Here is a 26,751-nt window from a genome sequence, read left to right as displayed (position 1 = left end):
GTGGAGACATAGCTTCATCCAGGATGGAGGATGAGCCAGCCATACCGAGCGAGGAGGCATAGTCACGCCCACTGCAGACTTCTAGGACTAGACCCTCTAGTTCTACCTCTCCCTGAGTTTTTGCTGGAGCTGGGAAGAGAAAGTTGTAATTGTAATTTGTAATGATGTATTTACTTTTGGTTTTACAAAAACTATTTACTATATTGCTTTCAGGCTTCTAGCCATCAACATTCCTCACGAGGATGCGATTTTGTAGACACTTTGCACTTAAATATATCTAGAATCAACTTGTTTCTTTTGTGTTATCATTTATTGACTCATTGGATGCATCTTCTCATTAAATTTTGCAAAAAAAATGCATTTTTTATTAAATTTAAGCGTGTTTTTAAGTTGCCGACTTTTTCCAAGTTTTTGCCGAGTTTTTTTCCTAGGGGCTTGGCGAGTCGAGTCGAGTCGTGAGTAGTCCAACTATGATTTAGCCTTTTAAGCTATATTTAGATTTTTAATCTTTTTAGCTTATTTGATTTCACTTTAACAACTAGTTCTATTTATAGAACATCGTCTTGTAACCTCTATATATACGTGTGTATATCGTTCAATATAATTATCCGATTATTGAATCATTCATTCAATTTATTTTTCATGGTATCAGAGCATGAAAATTAAAAAATTTGAAAGTTTTTGTTATTAAAATTTTTCAAAGTTTTTATTGAAGAGATTTTTTAAACCTTTTTTTTTTATAAAAAGAGCAGGTTCTTTTTCTCTTCATGGGCGGATTTTGTTTTTTTGCAAGTTGAAAATTTTCCTAGGGTTTCTGCAATTTTCGACTAGGTTTTTGACCCTTCAGTTCAAGTTGAATTTTTTTTCCGGTTGCAGATTCTTGGTGGGTTTTTCGAGACCTCAACTGGGACATTGGCAGATATTTTTGGGTGCATCATTTTTCGTGCCTCAATTTTTGAGCCATCGGATCTCCATTTTGATTTCAGATTTTGGTGGGTTTTTCGAGAGCTTTTCTAGGTTGGTTTCAGATTTTTTGGGTGCCTCGTTTTCCATGCCTCGAATTTTGTGCCAGTGAATTTGCCTTGGAATTTAATAACAGTCCGCGATTTCTAGTAATTCTGTGGACATCGGGAATTTTGGTGTCTTCTGGGCATCGTTTATGTTTTAAGTTTGCAAAAAATTTTAATTTTCGGGTTTCTTCCAAACCTCGGAATTCATGCTAGAATTCTCCTCCAGGGTTTTAGTTTTTTCAGCAGTTGTTTCTATTCTGATTTTTTTAAAAATCAGATTCTTTTATCTCTTGCTTTCACTTGGTTGATCTCGTTCAACCTCGATTTTCGTGATGACATCTTTGACCAACATCATGTTGGAACACAGTCAAAAGTTAAGTGGCCTCAACTACAACACCTGGAAACAACGCATGTTATCGATATTTGAATATTGTTGCCTTGATTAGATTGTTCTTGGCAAGGTTCCTCGTCCTACAACAACAGGTGAAGATCAAGACAAACATGATAAGAAGAATCGAGAGGCTGTCATGCTTATCAAACTCTCAGTCACAAATGATCAACTCCCTTAGATGCCTTCAGGTTAAACAGCTAAAGAGATCTGGGATCTTTTGAAGGATCTTAATGAAACGTCCGACAAGAGCCGAAATTTCTTTATGAAGAATATGCTATTTTCTATCATGATTGATGAGAAGTCTTCTATCCAAGCACATCTCACGAAGATCAAGGAGATCTGTGACCAGTTGGAAACTATAGGCCAAACCATGGTGGAAGAGGATATGGTAGTGATCACGTTGAAAAGCCTTCCCAGATCGTATGAGCATTTCATTGATACTCTCAATATCTCATCTACTGGTGTTGATTTGAAGTTTCTTGATCTCTGCAACAAGCTTCTACAATAGGATCGATGGAAGCAGCAGTTTGGAAGCAATGCTAGTTCGTCCACTGAACAAGCCTTCAGAGCTAAAGTTTTGGATAAGAACAAGGGTAAAGGTTAGTCCTTCCAGCAAAAGGGGCAAGGTCAATATTCACAGTCTTCAAAGAAGAAAAGTGTACATTGTAGCTAATGTCACCAGTTTGGCCATATGAAGAAAGACTGCAGGAAATTGTTGGCATCCGTGCAATCTAGGCTGGGAGGGTCTCAGGAATAGGAGCAGGCTCATGTTGCAGAGCATTCTGGAGAGGAGTTGGCCTTCTATGCTTTGTGATAAGCAAATTTCCTGTTTCGTTGGTTTTCACATTTTTTTTTCCTCAAAAATTGTTCGCAAGGTTTAGAATTTTTTCCTTAAAAATTATTATCTGTCATCCGCAAAGCTTGCGTGGGATTTCTAGGTTTTCATAATTTTTTCTTCAAAAATTGTTTGTTGGTTTTTACGATTTTTTTCCTCAAAAATCATCTATAATACGCGAAGTTCGCGTGGGATTTGTGATTCGCGAAGTTCTGTGGTTTTGATCGATTTTTCTCCTAAAAAATTGAGCTTTGTTGCAGTCAGTTTGGGTCGCACCTGCTAGGGCGAACATCTGCAACCATGGTATCTTGCAGTCAGTTTTGGAGTTGGTACTCTTCTGCAAAAGGGTTTGCTGATTTTTTTCCTCAAAATCATGGTCTCAGGTTTCAGTAATTCGTGTGTGCCAGATCTCTAATTCAGGTGTGAAGGCTATAATAGCTTGGATGGCTTTTGGTACTCTTGGTCATTTACATTCTGCAGATCCTGGGAGGGTCTCCGTAGCAGCAAATGGTCTTTGCATTTGTGATCATAACACCTGCAATTTCTATAGGGTATTGAGTACGATGACCATTAGGGAGGGTGTTAAAATAATATTAATATCTTCTATAATGGTCATCTTCTATTTTTAGCAGTCATCTTAGTTGTCGACTTATTTAACTATTTAGCTTTTTAGTCGACTTATTTAGCTTGTTAAATTAGCTTTTTAATCTTTTTTGCTTCTTATTATTTAGCTTTTTAATCTTTTTAGCTTTTTAATCGTCTTGTAACCTCTATATATACGTGTGTATATCGTTCAATATAATTATCCGATTATTGAATCATTCATTCAATTTATTTTTCAGGCCCTAAAGAGCATACAAGAAATAAATAATCTTATTTGAATGGAGCGATTTACCCAAGAAATTAAACTAATAAAAAATAGGACATGACAGCAGAATGTTAGTTATCACAGCTTTGAAATTGTTATTATGGTAAAAACTGCATGATTTGAATTGTTGCAATAGCTTTGAAGTTTTTTGGAGGTTACAAGCCCTTGAATACATTATTGTGTGGACATAAAGTTAGACAAAATTAACAATAATTTGGATGTTATAGCTGGATAAGGTTCTCTAAATTCTAACCTTCACAAATCACTAAGATCTTAGTATCTATAGGTGCTGGAAATTAGGTTTTAGATTTGGATGGAAAAGCAAGTTGAATAATATGAATAATTGATCTAAAAGAGATGCAAAGTGGAGTAAAAATGAGAAATTAATTAAAAGAAAGCACATGCAAATGCTTATAGAGACGAGTTTAAAACATGTGTTAACCTCTTTGCCAATAACTCATTCTTTGGGGTGAATATGAGTTTACTGAGGAAGAAATGCCATTCATCATGGTGAATGTGAGTTCACTAAGGTAGATAGGTCATTCATTGAGGTGAATTGATGAACAAACCAACCAATTCATAACTTTAAGCCAAAAATAAATATTTTGAAATAGACAGACTACAAATGATTTACAGATTATATAGAAGAAAACTACAAAAGGAGATTTTGAACAATGTACATAAACAATTCATTCACCTAAGATGGACTGCAGTTGCAAATCTGGATGTAACACAAGAATGCTCACACTTTGGTGGCTTATTGTTTTGAATAAGTGAAATAATACTGAAAACAGAGAGATATTTTATTACTTTCCCACATCATGTTGTCAATGGGAAAGGAACCATAATTAATCTATGGCTTAATGCTTCATTAATCCTAGTTAAATTAAACATGACTTAGATAATGTCAATAAGGCCAGGGACTAGAACATAAATCCAATAATAGTTTGTCTAGTACACAACACATTCATTCTAAGTTGCTCTGTGGTTTCTCCTTTTGTGTGGTCAGATCACCATTCTGCTTGCAGTTGTGAGAGATTGAATTCAAGGTGGCATCTTTGCACTGCTTTTTTAGTTCTTGAGCAATTGCTCTGACTTTGCAGAACTAGCCTGGCACAAGCTCTCATAACTAATTTAACTTCAGTCTTCATGGTGAAGAAGAGAGAATTATCTAGTGTTTCAACTTTGCAAAACTCCATCTCTTAGGGTATGCAGCTGCAGGCTGATTTGGCAATTCAAGACTGTACTATGTCAAGAGTCTCAAATTTCGATGCATGCCATGAGTATGAAATGCAATAATTTAATGTTAGTAAAGGTTGCCATTTGCTATAATGATCATTATTAATTTATTATGCTTCAGGTGAAGTTGAACATAATAAAGAACTATTAAATTTTTGTTCTCAGTTTTACTATAAAGGTTTAATACTCGTATTTCCCACTCGAAAAGAAGCACTCTATAGAAACAAGCATCAAAGTTGTATTCAAAATCCCTGGTTTTGATTATCTAACCTTTCTCTGTGTCATAAACTTAAAAGCATGACTGTATGGATCTTATTCTGGGTATATTTTTAACTGACTCAATGCAGACTGCTGAATGGACTGGCTACACTTTAGCTATCAAATTTCACCATTTCCAACTACATTAGATAACCAAGGAGACAATTTAGCCATGCATAATTTAAAACTATTTAATATATCCATTCAACAAGTTATTTGCTTAGATTATAGTACCTGGCCAAGTGATAAGTTGACATGAAATCATGTTAGATGATTCTGAATCTGCTCAGGAATCTTAAATGAGGAGATATTTTGTTAACAAGGAATTTTTTCATGTGATTGATAATTTAGTTTTAATGCTCTTGCTCGATAGCATATTGAAATAAAGATTCTGCTCTTTACTTGGGTGACTTGTTTTAGCATGGCTTTAATTCATTACTTGAGAACATTCTGGCCATCTGGCTGTAAAGTATTATATAATAATAGATCAGCTGTGATCTGAAAATGAGGGGTTGATTTTTACATTCTTTATTGATACACTTCTTTCAATGCGCCTGATTGTTTGCTGATTTGTATTGTAGATTCTCCGATCGTTGCTGCCAAACACATTAGAACAGGAACTCATTGTTGTTGAGAATGTTCCAGATCCTCTTGCAGGCGAACAGGTTTGAAATTTCTCCTCCTCATGGAAATTTTGGGCACATATGCTCTCATGTCTTTCAGGAATGTTTCCTCATCGTTGGATATTGAGTCTTTTTGTTTTGGTGCCAATGATATTATACAGTTGTTAAAATTTTGAAGGCAATTTGGTACCAGGCTTATATTTCATGGGAAAATTATTTATTACTCAATGTCTCATCTTTTTGCCAGTTCCTATATTGTCATTTAATGCTGGAAATCATTAGTTGAATATGTTCTGTTACTTTTGCTTGACTGTATGTTTTTTGATGTTATTCAATTTTTTTCCTCCATTGTGCATTTGAATTTCCCTGTAAATTATAGAAACAAAGTTCAAATTTTCACATAGTTTAGACTTTAACCTGCACTTTTTGTGTCTAAACATGCATGGTTTTTGAATTTTTCTATGTTTACTTGTATATAAAGATATTAGTTTTTTACAGTCAAACATAATATCATCTTGTAGGACACCATTGTATAATGTTTATAATCACAGCATTTTAAATCTCTTTCAAGATACCGCTTTAGGGAAATTGCTCTCACAGTTCTTTATATACAAGAAAATAGGATAATAACCATGTTCCATGGTGTTTTGGGGACGACTGTATACAAATTCATATATATATATATATATTTTTCAAAATATATTACTATATTATAGAAGGGGGAAAACTGAGAGAGAGATATGTTAATAACTAATAACAACAATATCAAAATGTTAATAAATCATGCGAGCAGTAGTATAACAGCATGATAAATTTCAATAAAGCATTATAAAAGCAGTCTCATATATCAAAGAAACATATTCTATCAATATCCAAAAGTCTCAAACATGTATCTAGAAGTCTCAAACATCAAACACAACAGTATATGAAACTCAGCGTCATTCAGGCTATCAATATCCTCTACATCATGCCAATCTCTTCTCCAACACTCAAGCAAGGAGCAAAAACTGAAAAAATGATAGAGAAATGTGGTGGCTGGGTTAATGTTTTGTTTTGGTTTTAAGACTTCTGGCATTTTAGGGTTCAATTTATGGTCTTAATGCCTTTGTGGGCCCCCCACATCACTAAAGAAGCAAAAAGATCAAAAAAAGAAGTTTTCTAATTATTTTTCACACCTGAAAATGTTCTCAGGCACAGGGGATGGCTCACCGTTTCCAGGACGGCAAGGGATGTTTTCAATGGCCCCCAGCCATCCCAGGGATGGCAGGACGTCCCCAAATGCCCGGGGATGTCTCCCGGTGTTTCCTGAGAATTCCCAGGCATCGGGAACGGTAAGGGGATGTCCCCTTGACGTTCTGCTGTCTTGGAAATGGCTAGGGGATAGCGACGGGGGGTTCTGGCATAGTGGACATGTCCCTGTGCTTCCTGGGATAATAATGTTATGTACCTAGGATTCGATGGTCTGCCTCAAATTTAGATTTATGTTAAAATGTCACCTCATCATCAATTAGTTCATCAACAACATGCTTGAATAACTCAAACATCAAATTTGTTATTCACAGAATGGAAGTGCAGAAAATCTCTGAACAAAGGGACAACTGCTCTAGATTTCTTAGTTAAACAATTTCTGAATCTGTTACATAAATATATGACTGCTGCTTACATATGACTGGGTGTATAAATCAGTTAGCCTTCACTGTGCTAGGCCTTCTTAATTGGAAAAATTGTGATTATGCCTTTGGTATCAAATGCTGGAGGCTTCAAGCTTCTTAATCCACACTCTGGACTGAAGCTTCTGAATGCACTCTCTGGACTGAGCTGTGATTCGCCTGTTGCAGATCACCTGAATATTCTGAGGTTCTTTTCCCACCGAAGTTTGGCTTCTTGTTTGCTTCAACGTTAAGTTGCCAGTCCAGGTTCGGGTCGAGATTCGGGTTCGCAGGTTCGGCAAAACTTGGTTTTGGGGTTCTGGGTTCGTTTTGGGTTCATTAGTACAAAAACATATAAAAAAAAAATATATATATATACATATATGCAGCAGTATTTAAGTTCAAACTGTTGAAATAATAGCTAGTTCGGATTAAATTAAATTTCAATGTTGCCAAATGGCATTTAAAATTGTAAACAACTTTTGCGATTTATTCTCCCTTATCGTAATTGGGCCAGGACCCAAACATAGCGTGTAAAATGCAATTTAATGTGAGCCTCAAAACAGGCGGTAAAAGGCAAATTAAGGCAGGACCTATTGAGCGGTCTAACAATATTATTGTAAAATATAAATCATACAAGCAAGCCGACTTGCTAACTTGACACCTCAAGTCTAGTATATAATCAAGTCAATGGCATGGCATTATAAACAACACATCATGCGAATTACCTTATGTGATTTCTCTTAAAGCAAATTCTGAGTGAAGATATTTGATGCGAATTACTTATCATGTGAACTTCAAGCTAAGACAGTCATGCGAATTCTAAGGCTGTGACTGGACACTCATACGAACTACTGTGTGCATTCGATCTTCTTGCGAAAGGTCATGGTTGTGCGAACTACTGCTGCTGCCTTGCAAATTACATCTCCTGTCATGCAAACTCTGTCAGCAGATTCTGATCAGTAAACCAGTTTGTGTGTGAAGCCTGTCTAGCAGAAGGTTAATCTCAATCTGCACTTCAATCATGACTGTGGACAGTCATTAATCAGATAAGTATATCTGATAAACTCACATGTAATCTTCACCTAACATTAAAAGCTTTTGATCTGATCATTAATGCTGGGATTTTCCTCCAAGAGGGAGGTTTTCCCAGGGTAAACTGTGTGTTATCTATGTTATGTGTTCTTGCATCTCTTTATTTCCGAGTTTTGCTATTTCTGATTACTAAAATTAACACAAACTACACCACTATGCTAATAGTCAAATAACATAGCAAAATACACCATCATATATTAAAGTTTAGTTCAAATAACATAGCAAAACAGTAAATACACGACCATATTAATGTTTTAGTTCAAAAATAATAATGTCGAGCTACAACAATCAGCCATCACTGATCAAATATCATATGGGTCATCAAAAATATCATCATCAACCTCCATATGCTGTGGTAGATTAGAAGAACCACTGGCACTGGCACTGGCACTGGCACTGGCACTGGCAGTAGCATAGCTAATCTCATGAGCAGTAGGTAGCTCATGGTCATCAATGTCATCAACACCAAGTGCATCAAGTGTGCAATTGACTCATCCAACTCAGCATGTTCTGGATCAATATCCCACTGCTTTGTCTCTTCTTCTTTGTAGGCATTTTCTGTGTGTGATGAGCCGCAAGTTTGAATGTACAAAGACCAAGTCCTTCGCCTTTTTGGAGTGTAGTCTATTGCGCTTTATTGAGTGGATGAAGGATTATGTGCTCCAATTTTTCTCGCATGAAGATGATCTAGCAACCTATCAAGATTTTGAAATTAGAGAGTTAAGAGAAATTAAAATTTAAAATATAAGCAAGATAGAAGGTTTTTTTTAATAACTAAGAGTCTAAGAACGAACTTGTGAGAAAACCTTGATGACAAGAGGTTGTAGGTTCTGGTATATGAACATGAACCTTATTCTTGTCCCAAAGAGCTTGAAGACCACAATCATTTGTGCCTGAAAAACTCATGAATATAGTCCTCACGTTGGGCCGTAGGTCTTGGGGAAAGAGTCTACAAATGGCTGCCTTGTACCCTTGAGCAACTTCGGGATCTCTATAAGGGGCAATTCTTGTGTCACTCTTTTGAAGGATTTGCTGACTATAATACTTTGGGCTCAATGCAAAGACAAGGAGATGCAATGGAGTGGTCATTTTGTTCCATCTCTCCACTATGATTTGTTGTATTTGTTCGTTTTTTTTTTCTTTTGGATCTCTCTCTCTTTCATTTTCGACAACTTTAGTCCTCTCAATCATTGTGTCGATGCCATCATATACCTCACCCAAACAAGGCCTATCCATGTCAATGTAACGGATCATGCTCAATATTGGCTCAGTGAACTTAAGGAGGTACTCAGCATTATCCCACCAAGAGTCATCTAGTATCATTCTCCTAACATTTGCTGCCCTTGTAGTGCTAGATTACTTCCATATGCTCCAATTATGTAATGTCCCCATTTGGGATTCACCTTGATTTAGTCCTAAAACAATAATTCTAACTTAAAGTGATCTTGATAACTTCCTCTGATTTGCTCATGGGAGATTGTCTATGACTGAAACAATGATGTCTGCAGATCTCAAATTGTTGCTCTTGAATCTGGTTATGGTTCCTTACACAAGATGATAGACTTTGATGACTTCGTTCTTTAATTAATATCTCACACAATTTTGTTTATTTGCTTCATTGGTTCATATTTATTCTCCTTGAATGGTCTGCCTTTCTATATTTATATCTGCTCCAATGTGCTTAATAAATATGCTAAACTATGCTTCATAAATCTGCTATAATCCTCATCTTATATTTGCTTCACAAATTCTTCTTTTTACAAACCTTCTATTATATTTTCTTCAAATTCTCTGCCGATGTATATCCCATCTATTTTCTTTTCTTATATCTTTGCACAATGGGAAGGGATGCATTTGTGGGAGACACGTCTCTTCTCTCCATAATCAGTTTGCACCTCTTCATAACATAACTATATCAATCTGCATACTAATGATTATTTTATTACCTCTTTAATCGGTGCTTGCTCATTAGATAACTAATCATCTGATTAGGATAATCGCTGGTTTATGTCATTGTGACTTTATCGACTCCCTTAAATAATTCTTCTCCAAATGATAACCCCTTAAATAGCAGCTCTCATTGTATTAATTGTTGCTTAATCGGCGGTTCCAAAACATTGACTTTTCTCACAGAAATTACTGCTCTTGTACTTTGCTGTCACTAAGTTGATGTTCTTCATGCTGTGGTCACCATAGTCAGAGTCGCTGTTCATACATTGCTGTTCATTGTTGTTTATTTATTTCATTAAAGTCAGCACTACATCTTTCTTTAAACGCTGCTACTACTAACTCTTATTCCTTAACACTGTGCAAGTGTAATCGCTGCCTTTTCTTATGTATATTCAAGTTGCTGTCATCTGATGATTGTTATTTGGAAAGACAATTTCCCATCTTTGCTAATCACTTGCTTGTATTATTCAATATTAACCATCTGTAATATGAATATCGTTGTCTCTGATATGACTCTTGCTGAATATCACTGTCTATTGTTGAGGGGACAATCTCTGACACCAGCAGTCTACTTAGTATTTGATTTAATAATTAACCTTATTTATTGATCAGGATGAGTGCTATTCTATTGTTTTTTGTTTTTATTGAATATTTGTTTTCTGAATTTATTCATTATTATATTTGTTTCTAATTACATTGTTATGATTATGAATGTTTACTTATTAATTTATTATTGATCAATTACAGTTACACACTGTTATTGATCAAACATTTAAATATCACTATTTTATTAATATGTAATATTTATTTATAATATTTTCAAATATAATATTAATTTATTTTATTTAAACATTTCAAGGATATTAATTAATAGATATTAATTAAGTAATAATATTTAATGATTCCAAGTAATCATTTGTTGATAATTATTATATTAATCAATAATAATTACTCTATTTAGGTTATATATAATGATCAAGGAGGGGACATGACAAATTAGGGCTGATTACCATGCTACCTAGTGCCTCATGAACCTTCACAAGTCGTCTCACAACTGTTGATTTTATAGATCAGACTGAAAGCAGCAGACAGAAAATAAAACAAGAACACATAGAACACAGCTGTACCCTGGGAAAACCTCCCTCTTGGAGGTAAAAAACCCAGCAATGAATATCTCAGATTAGATTAGATCAATCACAGTAGCAGATTTTACAATATCCCTGATTAGGGCAGATGCTAGGGCAACTTATCTTGCACAATATACTGAAGGGTTTGACCTTGAACACCTTGCTGCTCTATACAGTCACTGTCAATCGATTCGGCAGCCTAGAAGACAAGTTCTCCAGCCTTGAGTGAGGTTCGCTCAACCAAGGATTAAGTTCGCTCTGCTCAAGATGAAGTTCGCTAGACCAATGAAGAAGTTCACTCAGCCTTAGATATTATTCGCCTGACTGAAGACACAGTTCGCTTGCTGAAGTTTGCTGATTAAGATGCAGATCACTGACTATGAATGACAAAGATAATTCGCTGATGATTGTGCTTGATTTGATCCGAATTCACCTTGTATATATAGATGACAATGCCTTCCAAAACCTCTAGTCGGCCTTGCATCTTTTGGCGCCAAGAATCATAAATTACATAAATGATTTACAAGTTACACATATATAGGTCTTGACCTATTACATAATTACAAGTTACATAAATCACCCAAATAGGGTCGACCCAAACAAGGGTAAATATGACAAAGTGAATTATCAACATGGCTAAGGCCGACAGGCCAATTAGCCATTAGGTGTGCTAGGCCGGCCCTAGAAGGATTCGACCTAGCTACACATCAACATCAACAACCTATTTCAAAATCAAAATAAGAAAAAATTAAAATAAAAGGTTTACTAAACATTTTTATTATTTAACTAAATTGAAAAATTAAAATTAACTTACCTTCAACAGCTCCAATCTTGAGAATTGCCTAAATATGCCTTGTGACATATGTTGGTTAGTGATAAACATTTGGATGTCCTCAGCCTCAACATACATATCTTTGATCCAATCAACCTTTTTGCCAATTGTTTTCAGCATTAGGTTGAGTGAGTGGACCAAACAAGGTGTCCAAAAAATGTGTTGATACCGCTCCTCAACCGATAACCCAGCTGCCCTACAATTTTTGGCATTGTCTGTTACCACTTGAACAACATTTCGAGGGCCAACTTCCTCAATGGCTTGGAAAAAAATATTAGCAATGAATGGACCGTCCTTCACCTACCCTTCATAATCCACTGCTCTCAAAAACATTGCCCCTTTAGGGGACATTGCAACAACGTTGATCAATTTTGCGATTTCTTGCATCTTTCCATCCATCTGATACAATGGACGCCCCTATTTCAATCCATGATTCCTTGATGGGCTTCGAGTTCTCTACATGTTTCACCTTTTTCTCCAATAAGGAAGTACGCACCTTCTCATAACCTGGGCCCTTGAACCCCTTTGGAGCCTCATTAATTGATCTCACCATTTTTTGCCAATAAGGTGAGTGAACAACAATAAATGCCAATTCATTAGCATAGATGCATCTAGCTATGTCTTTCTCGGCAATTTGTCTACTCTTATTGTGAAATGATTTTTCCAATGGACGCTTTGCTCTCTTATGTGATGGAATAGGTTGTTGAGGTATAGACAAGAATGTATGGCCCTCGATATGCTCAATATTGAGATGTGATGGAGATAGTCTTCTCTTACTCTTACTGTTTACCAAAGGATGAGAAGATTCTTTCCCAATAGCTTCGTTTGCTTTTCTTTGCTCTTCTATATATGCCAATACTTGTGACTCTGCAAGAAGCCCTTTACCTTTTGGCTGTCCAAGACAAAATTTGATGCTTTTGTGAGGGATAAAGCATGAATGTGATTTCACTCGACTGTATGAGCTCTTGTATGGTTCTTTGCAATGGGAACAAATCCAAAGAAAACCTCCTCCACTTGTAAATTGTTCTACCATTTCAACATATTTCCAATGGGGAGAGTTTGGGTCCATTTTAAAACAGGGTTCATTCCCAGCACTAGAAGCACTTGCCATTGTACAAACCAAAATGAAAAAATATAAATAAAAGAAAACTAGAGAGTTATTTCAATTTATAACAAAAATGCAAGGGAAAATTTAAAAAAAAGAAAAGAACAACAAAAAACCTACCTCTTTTGTTGAAATCTTCCTCTTCAATGTGTTTGAGAACAAATCTACACTTGCAACCATGTAGGAGTAGCACAAGAACCAGCTAGGAACAAGCAACAATCAATCTTCAACTATGCTTGAGAAATGGCAAACAAAAAAACGAAGTTTAGCAATGGAGCAAAGAAGTTATGTTTCTCATTCTATTGTGGAAAAATGAAGTTGCTTTTACCTTTTTAGTGTTTAAGTCATCAAATTAGGGTTGGGGGTATGCCTTTTTGGCATTAAAAAACGATTTAAAAAAGGAAAAAAATCACTTTTGTTTTAAATTCTTTCCAGGTTCTGTGTAAGTGGCCAAAATTGTGCTGGGTTCTTCTGGGTTCGGCAGGGAAGAACCCACAGGGCATATGCAGGACCCTGGCCAGACCTAGGAAGAACCGACCTAGGACTAGGACCCGAGGGGAACCGGCCCGGGACCCAGGTGGTCTAGGCAAATAACCCTGCAACTTAGCATCAATGCCCTCCTAGCTGGTTTGAGGCATGAAACCCTCAAGCTCCAACTGTTAAGTAGATGTTGGTGCCTAAGGTGTGAATGCTGGAAACTAGGTTGAAGTCCCTCTGTCTGTTCTAGGCAGGTGACTGTGGATTTGCAGGTTAGCTCAGGTCGCCCTTCTGCTATAATCCAAGACCAAGTTTGTTGATGACTAGATTCTAGGCGTGGAGACTGGTTCACCATATACCTTTTACCATTGGGTTCTACAGTAGTGAGATCTGGAAATTAAACTCCTGTGTGGGCCCCTGGGTATTGCAGATGCAACTCAATATATCCTCTTGAACGAACCCTAGACCTGGTTCTGTGCAGTCCTCGCAGATTGCTAGGCTTCCTGCAGTCAATAAGAGCTAATATGGTAGGGTGATGCCTATTGTGAACTGATACTCCAATTTATTCATAGTCACTTTGCACAGCCTGTAATGTATAGGGATTTATAATCAGTGTCTATAGATGTCAAAAATGGAATTCGTAATCAGAAAATACTATATGAATATCTATTTGAATGCAGATCTTAAATAACATCTTCAAATAGGCAATTCAGATTGCAACAACAAACTTAGCATAACTGTAACATTAAATAACCATTAGTAATTTTTAATGTTTTGGTTTATCTTTTGCAAGACAACTCAAACTGTAAAGAGTATATGCAGGGAATCCTTTCTTTGAATTATGTGGTGAAGCTTTCTATAAAATAAACTAATCGTAGATGGTAGATTATGGTCTTAATTTACAAGTACTAACACTATTCACAGTGAGGTTTTTTCCTGTCTTTTTTGGCCTCAGTTATGAGCACAAGATTGAAAACAACTCTTACAAGTGAGATTTTGTATTTTAAGACTTATAATCAATTAAAAGAACTAAAATTTGACACAATGAGTACTTTCCCACTGGCTAAACCCAAAATCAGCAATTCTGCACACAGGAGATAGAATAAATGAATTGTTTCGGACACAAACAACATAGATTTTTGGGAATTGAATAATCTAGCTCTATATAAAGATACAACTAAGATGAATATAGTGTTAATACAAATCCTAACTCTAGTCTTTACTCTATTCCAATCAATGAAAACTGAGCACTTTCAACACATGTACAAAAATCAAATTGAACATTTGAATGACAATTTTTGTTGCATAACCATAACATAAACTATCATTAAGAAATATTGTGTCTGAAACACTTATTAACAAGTTCACAAAACAGAATTCTTGGGTTTTGGATAATCATTAATTAATCCCAAATATTTATGGATAATCTTTGATTAATCCCAAAAAGTCAATGCCTGTAAAGCTAACTGTTATCACAAAAGCTTGCACCCTTGCTGAGCTATCAACTCAACAACCTTGTGAAACATGGAAACAACCCCGAATTGTGGGACCTTGCGCAAGGGGAGTTGAATCTCCGGAGAAGGCCGACTTCCTTCTCAATCCGGGTGCAGGTGTTGAACCAACCCAACACTTTAAAACTAATTCCTAAGCCTATCCTAGCAACTTGCAGAGGTAAAGGGAAGAGAGAATGCTTGAAATAGAAGGAGGTGATGCACCAAGAAGAGATTGTTCCTCTCCCCACCGGGATGACACAAAGAATTAACTGAAACACCCAGGAGATGCACAAACTTCAATTGCATGAGTGACTCCAATGCATGTATGGAGGTTAGAATTCGTTGAGTGTCAAGAGGGGAGAAGGATTCCCACAAGTCACACTTAGAAAACAAGTTAACACAACATATATGGAGAGAAAAGCCACAAGACATACACCTATGATGAAGGTAAGAAAACATACACAACATGCATAGGCTGAAAGAAGGCAAGAATGGTGATTTTCAATTAATTATAAGGCCAATGGCCAAACTTATAGTTGCATAAATGCAAGATAAATACAAGAGAAGTGGGAGAGCATGGGATAGCTCAAGCCAGCAGGGAGAGAACCCTTTACAATGAGGCTTAACAGCCTTTATATAGAAAAAATGGTTACAAGGGTGATCATGACACCTGCATGTCAGTCTGGAAGTGCATGCATTGTACATGCAAGCAACCTAGCCATACCCACAAAGGGCAATACTGAGAAGGTGGATTGACTAACCTTCCAAAGTTAGACATGACATAAGTCACCAAGCATGGCCCCGTACCTCCCTTGATGGAAATCTTGCCAAAAACATTTAATGCACCCTTGTGGCTCTACAAAAGAAAGTGCACAAGTCACCAAAACTATCGGAGCATTTAAAGCCCCTGAGTGTCGATCACGCCATCCAGAAGTGTCGCCAGTCAGAAGGAAGTCTGGAGACATTGGAAGCTCAGACTCCCAAAGTGAGGAAGACAAGGGAAGGAGCAAGGAACTTCGGAACCTCAAGGTTCCGGAGTTTCGGAGAAACTCAAAAGGCTAAGGAAAGAACTTCGGAACCTCGGGGTTCTAGAGTTCCGGGATAGAGAGAGGAAGAGAAGAAAAGGAACTTCGAAACCTCAGGGTTCCGGAGTTCCGGAGGAACTAGAGAGAGAAGGCAAAGGGGGAAGGAACTTCGGAACCTCGGGGTTCTGGAGTTCCAGGGAAGGCAAGGGAAGGGAACTTCGGAACCTCGGGGTTCCGGGGAACTGCGCAAAGGAACCTCGGAACCTTGGGGTTTTGGAGTTCCGGAGAAGGGAAAAGAAAGGAACTTCGGAACCTCGGGGTTTCGGAGTTCCGGGAGAGAAGAAAAGAATGGGAGAGAAGGAGAGGAACTTCGGAACTTCGGGGTTCTGGAGTTCCGGGAAAAGAAAGGAGAGGCAGAGAAGGGAAGAGAAAGAACTTCAGAACCTCAGGGTTCCAGGGTTCTGGAGAAGAAGAAAAGGAGAAGGCAAAGGGAAAAGAACTTCGGAACTTCGGGGTTCCGTAGTTCCGGGGAAGAAGAAAAGGCCAAGGGAGGAACTTCCTTCGGACAAGGCAACACCTCACACTTCATGATTCTTCTCTCCTTGATCAATTGGGGCAGTGCTGGTCCATGGAACATATCTCTGATCGGTTCTCACTGATGGACCAAGGGTGTCATAATAATGACAACACTAACCATTAAAAGAACCCGGAAAGATAGAAAGAAAGCACCCTAAAGTATTAAACTAATTTAAACAAATCTTTGAATAAAAAGTTGACTAAAACTAGCTCTGAAATTGGCCCAAAATAGGTCCTCCCTATTAATGTAGATTAGATTTCTTAGTAGATAAAACAAAAGTATCTTTTAATTTTGTTATCTCACAATTGATGATCTCACTAACCTATGAATCTTGCAGGTTGTTGCAAGTATGAAGGGAGATAGTATGTCCACAAAGTATATTGATTTCCTAACTTTTATTAATGTTTCAAGTGCTGCTGATTATATCACAACTATCGCTGTGTTTAGAATAAGATCGATCTTCTAAGATTTGCACTTATTGATTTCGGTACACCCTTCATCGATCTGTTTGTGAATCATATATATTAAATCGGTATTGGTAATATTAAATGGGGAGGCACATCGACGAATTGATTATGAATCGGTATTGGTAATATTAAATGGGGAGGCACATCGATGGATTGACATGTCTCCACATGTGTGGAGGCATGTCTCTCCACCGATATGTCTGTTCATTTAATATTACCGATACCGATTCATAATCGGTGGCATTAGTAAACCGTTTGTTATTATAAACTAATACCGGTTCATAATCGGTGGCATTAACAATCCGTTTGCCATTACAAACAATTAAATAAATATCGATTCATAATCGGTGGCATTAACAACCCGTTTGCCACTACAAACAATTAAATAAATATCGATTCATAATCGGTGGTCAACTATTCAGCTAACACAACCGATTCACAATCGGTATGTTAAACTGAAAAATCAGTTAATCGATATACGTAATCGATTTAGATAAATCGATACACATTATCGATTTATGGTGGATTGAAGAGGATAGCCGATACACTTTATTGATAGGAAGTGGCTCATACATGATCACCGATTTTATACTAGGGAGATGACAATCGATATATGATCAACCATTAGATCATTTAATCAGATTTAGTTTATTCATGAAAAGAATATGTATGTATATTAATATACATAGTAATAATAAACTCAATGATTATTACTATGTATATTGGTATACATATATGAAGTATTCTTATCAAAGATTGGAATATCACGAAGGACTCGCCAAACTCAGCGAGTCCAAGTACGATTCATGCCCCCCGAGTCTGGCAAGCTCGGACTCGGACTCGTTCGAGTCCAAGGGGCGAACTCGCCAGACTCGCTGAGTTGGTTAGTTTGGCATAAAATCGCCAAACTCGGCGAGTCCTGTGCCTGGGACTCAGCCGGCGGCAAGGCCCAAAAAAGGCAAAAAAAAAGTTTTTAAAAAAAATGAATAATCTCGTCTTTGTTCACTACAACCTCCGCCTGAGAAAGAGAAAAATTAGGGTTACAACATGTGAGGCAATAGAAAAATAACACCTGATGCGAGCTGCCCCTTGACCCCACCTTGGGGGCGCTGCCCCCAAACCCTCATTGAAAAATATGGGGGGAAACTGTGTCGATAGAAGTAGGGAAAATTTAACCTCCGAGTCTAACACTGATTGGATTGACCAGGTAGATATAGAGACTGAGACTATAGCCATGGCAGAGGAGGAGTGGAGAGCACGAGCAGAGACAAGAGATTCAGAGGTAGATAGTGACACAGATGTTCCTGATGTTGGTGAGCATGGCATGGTGTCACGGAGAGCGGCTATGGTGTCCAGGACCTACCTTAGATGCCTTCGCAGGGGGCCGGGGCCGGAGGGTGCAGGCTCCTCTGAGCCATAGGCTTGTAGTTGTATTTACCTTTGGTATTTGTATGGAACATTTGATGATGATCATATGATAACATGGATTTTTTATTCCATGAGTTTTGTAATATTGTATACAGTTGACAATATTTATAAATCTATGTTTGTTATTTCCTTCACCTACAATTTGCGTTTATGCTTATGTGATTGATGTATACTTGTGTATGTAATCAAATGAGCTGAGTTTGATGATGCTATTGTGTCTTTAAGGTGTATTCAATAAAGGGTGCATGAAACAAATCTTAAATCTTTAAAAATCTCTAAATTTCTTGAGTTTTTCACTTTCCGGAGTGCAGCCGAGTGTGAAGCCGAGTTTGACTCCGAGTCCCGAGACCGAGTCCGGGTCCGGGTCGGCCTTGTCGAGTCCGAGCCGAGTCCGAGTCCCGTTTCTTTGCTTCTAATGATGTAATTCTTATTCATGATCATATTTATCTGACCAAAGCTATCATCTTTAACATTCCCTACTCTAAATGTTGGTTTAGCTAAAAATAGCTGATTTGAGAGCTTCTTTCAGTGATTTTGATGCAATCCTCGTTTTGATCATGATGGATCCTTCAAAGAAACTTAAATTTTTTACAATTCATCGTTGCTTGATGGCAAACTCCACATGATGACCTTGAAGTGGTTTGGAGGAAGAGTGAATGTAATGATAAATTCATTGTATTTGCCCTTCAAACTTGGTTTTATGAAAGCCTAAGGCACAAACAATCTGAAAGCCAAAATCGAAAAATCCTCACATAGCCTTTGATGAAAAGCATACTCTCAAAACCTTGGATATTTTGGATACTCTAATGCATATTGTTGTGTAAACTTGGTATTGAAGTAAGAAATGTGGGCTCATAGCTCTCTTACCACATTAAAAAATTGTTTCAACCTTGAAAGTGTGCGCACTAGGGGGATCATAATTGCAAAAAACTTTGAGTGGTGAGGTGTGCATCCTCGAGATTTTTGCCACTTAAGCATGGGTTTAACTTTGAGAAAATCTGCTCGATAACCAATCTTGCCACTTAAAATTAACATTCAGAGCATGTGTCCAGGTTGTATTCGTCACTTGAAACACGACATGAAATCTACCAAGTGCATTCTGAAGAACCTGCTACTTAACATACTTCAAAAAATTTCAAATTTTTGGTGATTCTAATTGGCCAGTTGCACACTTGAATGTTCTCTACCATAGCTAGCCTCCCCAAAGTGTGCGCTCTAGAGGACGGCCAAAAGTACCAATGCTTTTGAAATCTAGCTTCGACAAGGCACACCTAGAGATCACCTTGACAAATTTATGGTTCCGACAAATTCACACCTTGAGCAAGATCTCTAGACTTCATTTTCTTTCATGACTTTAACTTCATTTTTAGATCTCAACTTTTGAGATAATTAGAGTCATTGTTGGTAACTCTCTTCCATTTAGAAGGGCTCCTCTCTTACCTCTTGATGCCACTGTAGGGAAATTTATGGGTTTGCCTTAAATATGATTATTGTTATTCATGGAGTCTGGAGATTCCTTTATGCTTGTTGCCTTTTCAAAGAACTTTATTTGTAGGACTGGATTTAGATTTCGGATGTTTAATTGGGACTTTTGTTTAAAACTTATGTTATTTTAAAAGCTGGATTAGTTTTATGTTTAGGAATTTGATAATTTGATAATTACTTTTTATTAGAATCCAAAACTTTAAAGTGCTCTATGTATAATAGCATGCAGTAATTAATTATTTTGAATGGCTATATTGGGTACCTCTAATTACATTCTTTGATTTGGAAATTTAAAATTTTATTTGTAAAACATAAAATTTCTTACTTATCCTATATTATACTAGAAATGGACTGTTAAATTATTATACAGGGGACATAGATTTTTGAGATTATTTCCACTGGGATTCATTTTCAAAACATCTGTTTGGATACTTGTGTTTAATCTATCTAATTTTTATCTATTTTTCAAGCCTAATTTCTATACTCAACTTCAGGGATAAGTTGGAACATAGAATAAAATTTGGACACAGCAGTTTTATTTATTCTTTAAATAAAAATTCTGAAATACATGTATAAATATTTTAGCTGAAATTTGCTGGATTGTTTCTATAATTATATATTTTGCAAACCTTTTTAAATGGAAATTTTGAATCGGCTATATAGCTTATGAGTTTCACCGTGCATTGTGTTGAAATTGGGGTTGGGTTTTTTGCTAAAGATAACTGAGGCTAAGGCAACTCACACCCCAAAAATAAGTTGCCCATGCCAATACTTAGGCACTATTATACTGCTCACACTAAGGAATTTCCACAGATGCCATTTAAATAACTCGAACAACACAGCATCCAGAGCTTGAATCGAAGATTGAAGAGACAGTAGCTTGTGATTCCACAACTATTCCCAATACCTCTTCCGCCAAATAACAAACCTGGGCCAAACTTAAAGTAAGCAACTCGCCTGAAGAAGAGGAGCACAGTAAAAAAGAACTGACAACAGAGAACTGAAGAAATCAGCAGACATCCTTTCAATCTTGATCCCTACAGAATCCATAAATTTTTTTTTCTCTCAATCTCTCATTCAAATTCATATTGTCAAATGGGCAACCAGGTAGAAAACATGGGACTGGGAAATACCCAATTGATTATCCCATTTATCTCCAGTTTCACACTTAAATACAAGAAATCATAGTTTGAGGACTCTCCAAAACTCTCCAGACTCCCAGGTCCTATCTCTAGCCGAGTCCACTTGCCATTGACTCCCGAGGCGAGTCCGGAAGAGTTCTGGGGACTTGGGGAGTACTTGGCTGAGTCTCCCCCCAGGACTCTTCGAGTCCCAGACTTAGACTCCCAAGTTTTGGGCATGGACTCGTGGGTCCACTTGCGTGCTGCTAGGGAGGTAAAAAACAATTAGAAAGTGACTTTTCCTTCAATTTTTTTTTTTGTCCAATCTTGAACAAAACAGGGCTGAACACCAAACAGGAAAGGAACGGAGAAGAGGAGCATTTGAGATCCAAAAAGACAATGTTGAAGAAACAATTCATCATCATTTTTATGCTGTAGCACCTTTAGTTCGATGCCTGACAAATTGAGTTACATTAGAAGGGGAAAGAGGAAGTTGTAGATTGTATTTGGTTGTTTTTGTCATTTTGACATATCATTATATAAATTTATGATGCTGTTATACATTTGAAAGTTTGAAAGTATGAGTATGAACTATGAAATTTCAAATATTGAGTGTTTGATGATCATATGACATGTGTATTGTTTGAATTATGACAAGCTGATAGTCAAATTAGGCTTTCATGTTCTCGAAATGAGTGAATTTCTTTTTTTCTTTATGGTATAACTTCTGTTTTTCGTTTTTACCGAGTCCTAGTTGAGTTTTTTTGCTGAGTCTGTGCTGAGTCCCGAGGCTGAGTCTTATTTTAGGCTGCCCAGTCCGTGTGTAGTCGGAGTTTTCAAACTTTGCAAGAAATAACCATTACTTGGTTGATTTCTGAAATCTAAGTATGGTGAGCAGTTTATTATGTCTTTATATCAACTAAAAGAAAGCTGGAACAAAAATCATGTTATCACCTGTTATTATTCTTTCTTTTTCTATCTCAGAATATCCATTCTCTTAACTCATAATTCATGTCAACTATCAAATGCAAGATGGAATAACAATTTGTAGTTCAGACTTTGCCATCCGGAATGAAAATATTTCGCCACCATGCAGATTAGAGATTAAAAAACAAAGAAAAAAGAAAAGTGTGCTTGTTAGAGAACATCCTAGAGAACATCCTTAACATATATCTTATGCCTGAAGCAATACTTTATCTCTCAATAGCATTGAACTACTAGAGAACATCCTTTCCACAATGTAGAAGACAATAGCATCTTTTCCCAAATTCTTTTCTTTCGAAGACCTCATTCTGTTCTAAAATATAAGTCGGAGGAAGAGTGGGAAGTAAAGCAATGAAACTTACAATTTTATACAACATATTGTCACATTACAGACTTAAATTTATTCAGGCAGTCTCAGTGAGGCCACAATGATTCTGAAATGAAAGTGAAGACAGGAAAAACTGAAAGCTACCTTGTCGAGGATTCATCTCTCCACAATTAGGATCGTACAGATTACCCTCAGGCAAAAATTTTAGTCAGGGATACGTAGTACATATGCATATACATATAGCAACAGAAATAGAAGGACTTCTAGAGAGTTTCAGTATGCATCAAGTATTAAGCCATTTACAATAACCTTATGACATTGGTATCCAGAAAATATACATCGCCAGTTTCTTTCTGTCAACAAAATTACATATCGTAAACCCAGCTTAGGAATTCTTCTTATCCAGATAATGGTTTTATTACCTACTGTTTTTTAAATATCAATAAAAATGGATTCAAGCACCTCATTGTGCCACATATTTTCATTAGAATCAATTTTCATTGCTATTGTTTTATCCTTTCTATGACGTTATTTATGGTGGTTTTCTTGGAAGTAGACATGGCCAACAAAAGAAGAGTTAGCTGAAGCTGATAAGAATACTAAGCAAAAGAAGATGAGGAAGAGGACTCTTCCACGGGGCGTGTCTGATTATCAGGTCAGACTTGTTTGCTCTAGATGACATTTCTATCCCTGGCATTTTATGATCCATCAGAGATACTAGATAAGGCTTAGAGGAAGATTCCAATATAATTCCTATTTTCGTGGATCTACAGGCTGCATGGATTGTGGAAGAAACTGATGATGAAAATGACACTGGTGATGAAAGTGAACATGAGGATGACATGGAGCTGTGCAAGGAGGAACAGAGGGACAATTGTCATGAAGAAAGCAACAATCTTGAGGATGCTTCTGTTGCAGGAGATCACGCATCCGTCTCGTTTTCTTTAAGAGATTATGATGAAGAGACACAAACTGACTTTATGGCCGTAAGTGAAGATGCTTTGCTGATTAAAAGTTTTAGTGCCCTTATTAACAGTTAATCTATTAAAATTTGAAGTGATTTGCTTATAACAGGTAATATAATCTTTGAACTCTATGCTAAGCTGTACGGTTGCATCATGTTTTGTAGGATGATGATAACTTTAACCAGGAGGAAGTGCAAGCTGAAATCCAAAGGCTGAAGGAAGCGCATGCACAAGATGAGGGTAATAATATGGTGTTGTAGGCATTTTGAGAATCTCTGAACATTATTTTTCTTTTCCACGGACAGTTCATTTCTTATAACAACTTTTATGCAAACATAAAGGTGCATACACAGAAGAAGAAAACTACATTATCACCTGTTGTGTACCATATTGCCTTCTTTTCCCATGTTAATTTTTTTATTTTATTTTTGCATTACATTACCTCATTTCTTTTTTTGAACTGTTATATATTATCCAGTTATTTCAAATCTGAATTATGTTATCAAATGTCTAACAGAACTGCTGCTTATTGCACTTATACAGTTTTAACTAATGTTCTCCTGATATAGGCTTTATATTTGTTTGAGTACTTTGAATACAGGCTTAAAGGCCTTACAATTTAACTAAGTTTTTAATATGCACATAGATGTGCATGCATGGCTCATTCAATATATATAGATTTGTATGAAAAGGCTCAATCAAGTTGCAATGTTTTGTATGAGTGTGCCTGCTTCATCTGTTTAAGGGCATGCAAGCCCCCCAAATAAAGCCAACTCTACGCAAATGACATTATGTATAATGTATGTTTCAGACACAGGGTATCAATGTTTACAATGCTATAAGGATTACACATTAATAATATCTAATAACATAATTTAGTAATTTACTCAATTTAAGTTACAACTAGGGTAACTTCCTCCATTAATAAATAAGCATGCACACACATTCCTTGTCTGCCCATTTCCTTACATCGTATCCTTATAAACAATTAATGATAACAGTATTTAATTTTCAAGTAATTTCCTGAGCAACATCTATATTGCTTCAAAAATAATTTAGATTGGGTAAATTCAAAAACTTGGACTTGGCTAAACTCAGCAGCCCAAACATTTGACATAAATTTGCACTTAGCCAAAAAAAAAGCATAATGATAAATATACAAAATAAACTAAAATAATGCAGGAGACACATAATGAATGAATTTATATAACACGTGTATTTTGATTATCAATTTCTTTCAAACCAATGATTACATGTCATGTGATCCTTGAAGCTTTGAAATTCAAAATTTTAAATGTTGTATAATTGTACAACAGTCAACTGTAATCCTGGAAATTTTTCTCCCCTTTACCAGTACTAGTAATATCCAACATCAAACTAAATTTGAATCATCCTCAGGTGTGAATGAATCCTCAAGTATGTGATTTTCCAATGATGCTGCTTCTCTCTCTAATTTAACAAGATCTTTGTCAATTGACATTGCATCCGTGTCTTTAGCGATCCAATTTGAAATGGGTTGATGTAATCCAAGTTGATGGGATCATGAGACTCTTTCCCCTACACCTTTTTAGTTTGAAGCTAAGTTACCGGTACTTCACATTTTCCCCCCAAATCCGGATACGATACATATCAGATTCGGATTCGCCCTGGAATCCTTGTGGATTCGGACAGGGTACTGCTTTTTTCCTCCTGAAACGTATCTGTTTTTGGAGTCACGATTCCCGACGCATCCGGTGTAGACGTGGCGATTCCATAGGGTTTTTTTGACGAATCCGCATCGGTCACAAATTTTGAGGGTTTTTTCACGGGTCGAATCATGTCGTTTAACATTTTAAACCCTAAAGCAAAGCCAAAAGTTAAAAAACGCGAAACCATTCCACGCCACGCATAGTGAAAAAGGAAAATCGAAAAACGGAGGTGAGAGGAGGCGCGACGGCACAAAGGTGAGAGGAGGCGCGACAACGACACAGAGGAGGCGAGACTGGAGGTGCTAGGGCAGGAGGGCGACGACCGACGACCAATCCCCATTCTTTCTGGCGCATCCTCCATTTTTTCGGGCTTCCCTTGCAAGTTTTCTATTATAAATTCTATTACAGTTTGTTAAAAAATTTATCATAGTTTGTTAAATTTTATTATAGTTTTTAAATTTTTTTATTAGTTTGTTAAATTTTATTATAGTTTATTTAATAGTTTGTGTAATAGTTTGTTAAATTGTTTGTTAAATGAAAACAAACAAACTAATAAAAATATAATATTTCATTTTTAAATAATAAAACTATTTTCAATTTTGCTAGTTAATAATATTCATATTTATAATAATAATAATTATTAACTAGCAAAATTGAAAATAGTTTTATTATTTAAAAATGAAAAATTATATTTTTATTAGTTTGTTTGTTTTCATTTAACAAACAATTTATCAAACTTTAAAACAAACTATAATAAATTTTGTAATTAAAAATTTAAATTTAATTACTTTCATTTTAAATAAATTATTAAATTTAATTTTATATATTTAACATTTAGAATCTATTGTTTACTATTAAATATTAATAATTATTTTTTAATTTGTTGTAGAAATCATAATGGCAACGACTACTAGCTCTACTCCTCAACGGACTTTCAAAACTGACCCAAATTCACCTTTATGGAAATATGTCAAAATAATAGACCAAGTAAAAGGTGGTGGAACATTTTTATGGATATGCAACTTCTGGAGTGCGAAAAAAAGTAGCTCCTACAGTCATGTCAAAGCCCATTTTTGTGCCATTCCCCAACAAGGAATCAAACCATGTCTAGGAAAGGATGGAAATGGGATGTCACCTCAAGAAATAGCAGGATATATTAGAGAGAAAGAGGAAGCAGATGCAAGAGTTGGTCGTGCCTCAAACCATCCTTTGTTGATAGGAAGAGGAAGTAGATCAAAGAGGCCCCCTACTTCTCCATCTTATAGCGATTTTCCTGATATCGTGGTAGAGAGCCACCCATTCTTGGACCCAATTAGTGAAGAACCTGTTATTGTGAAGAGAAGCAGGGGACCATTAGAGAGAGCTTTTAAGAATGATGCTAGAGAGATTGCAGATCAATCCGTTGGAAGATGTCTATATGCAAACGGTTTGTCATTTAATGTGGTATGATCACCATATTGGCAGGATATGTTGAGAAAGGTAAATGAGGCTCCACAAGGGTACACAGGGCCAGGTTATGAGAAGGTGCGTAGCACCTTACTAGCAAAGGAGGCAAAAAACATAGACAATGCATTGGCTCCCATTAGAAATTCATGGAAACAAACAGGGGTGTCCATCATTTCAGATGGATGGAAGGATACCAAAAATCGGCCATTAATTAATGTAATTGTAGTGTGCCCTAAAGGGGCAATGTTTTTGAAAGCTGTGGATTGTGAGGGACAGGTGAAGGAT

General features: G+C 36.5%; 1 protein-coding gene across 8 annotated transcripts in view; it reads left to right on the top strand.

The window, feature by feature from the left end:
- LOC131066561 (uncharacterized) overlaps positions 1-26,751 on the top strand; it is a 190,385-nt gene that overhangs the window by 128,816 nt on the left and 34,818 nt on the right. For all 8 annotated transcript variants that reach the window (XM_058001366.2, XM_059221434.1, XM_059221436.1 and 5 more), the window contains 4 exons: positions 5,183-5,266; positions 22,924-23,022; positions 23,141-23,353; positions 23,497-23,572. In XM_058001366.2, the coding sequence (XP_057857349.2) occupies positions 5,183-5,266; positions 22,924-23,022; positions 23,141-23,353; positions 23,497-23,572 (472 nt within the window). The remainder of the gene's footprint in view (positions 1-5,182; positions 5,267-22,923; positions 23,023-23,140; positions 23,354-23,496; positions 23,573-26,751) is intronic.

This window comes from Cryptomeria japonica, chromosome 5 (genome assembly GCF_030272615.1).
Source record: "Cryptomeria japonica chromosome 5, Sugi_1.0, whole genome shotgun sequence".
In the NCBI taxonomy this organism is placed as follows: domain Eukaryota; kingdom Viridiplantae; phylum Streptophyta; class Pinopsida; order Cupressales; family Cupressaceae; genus Cryptomeria; species Cryptomeria japonica.
This window is presented reverse-complemented; position numbering and strand designations above follow the sequence as displayed.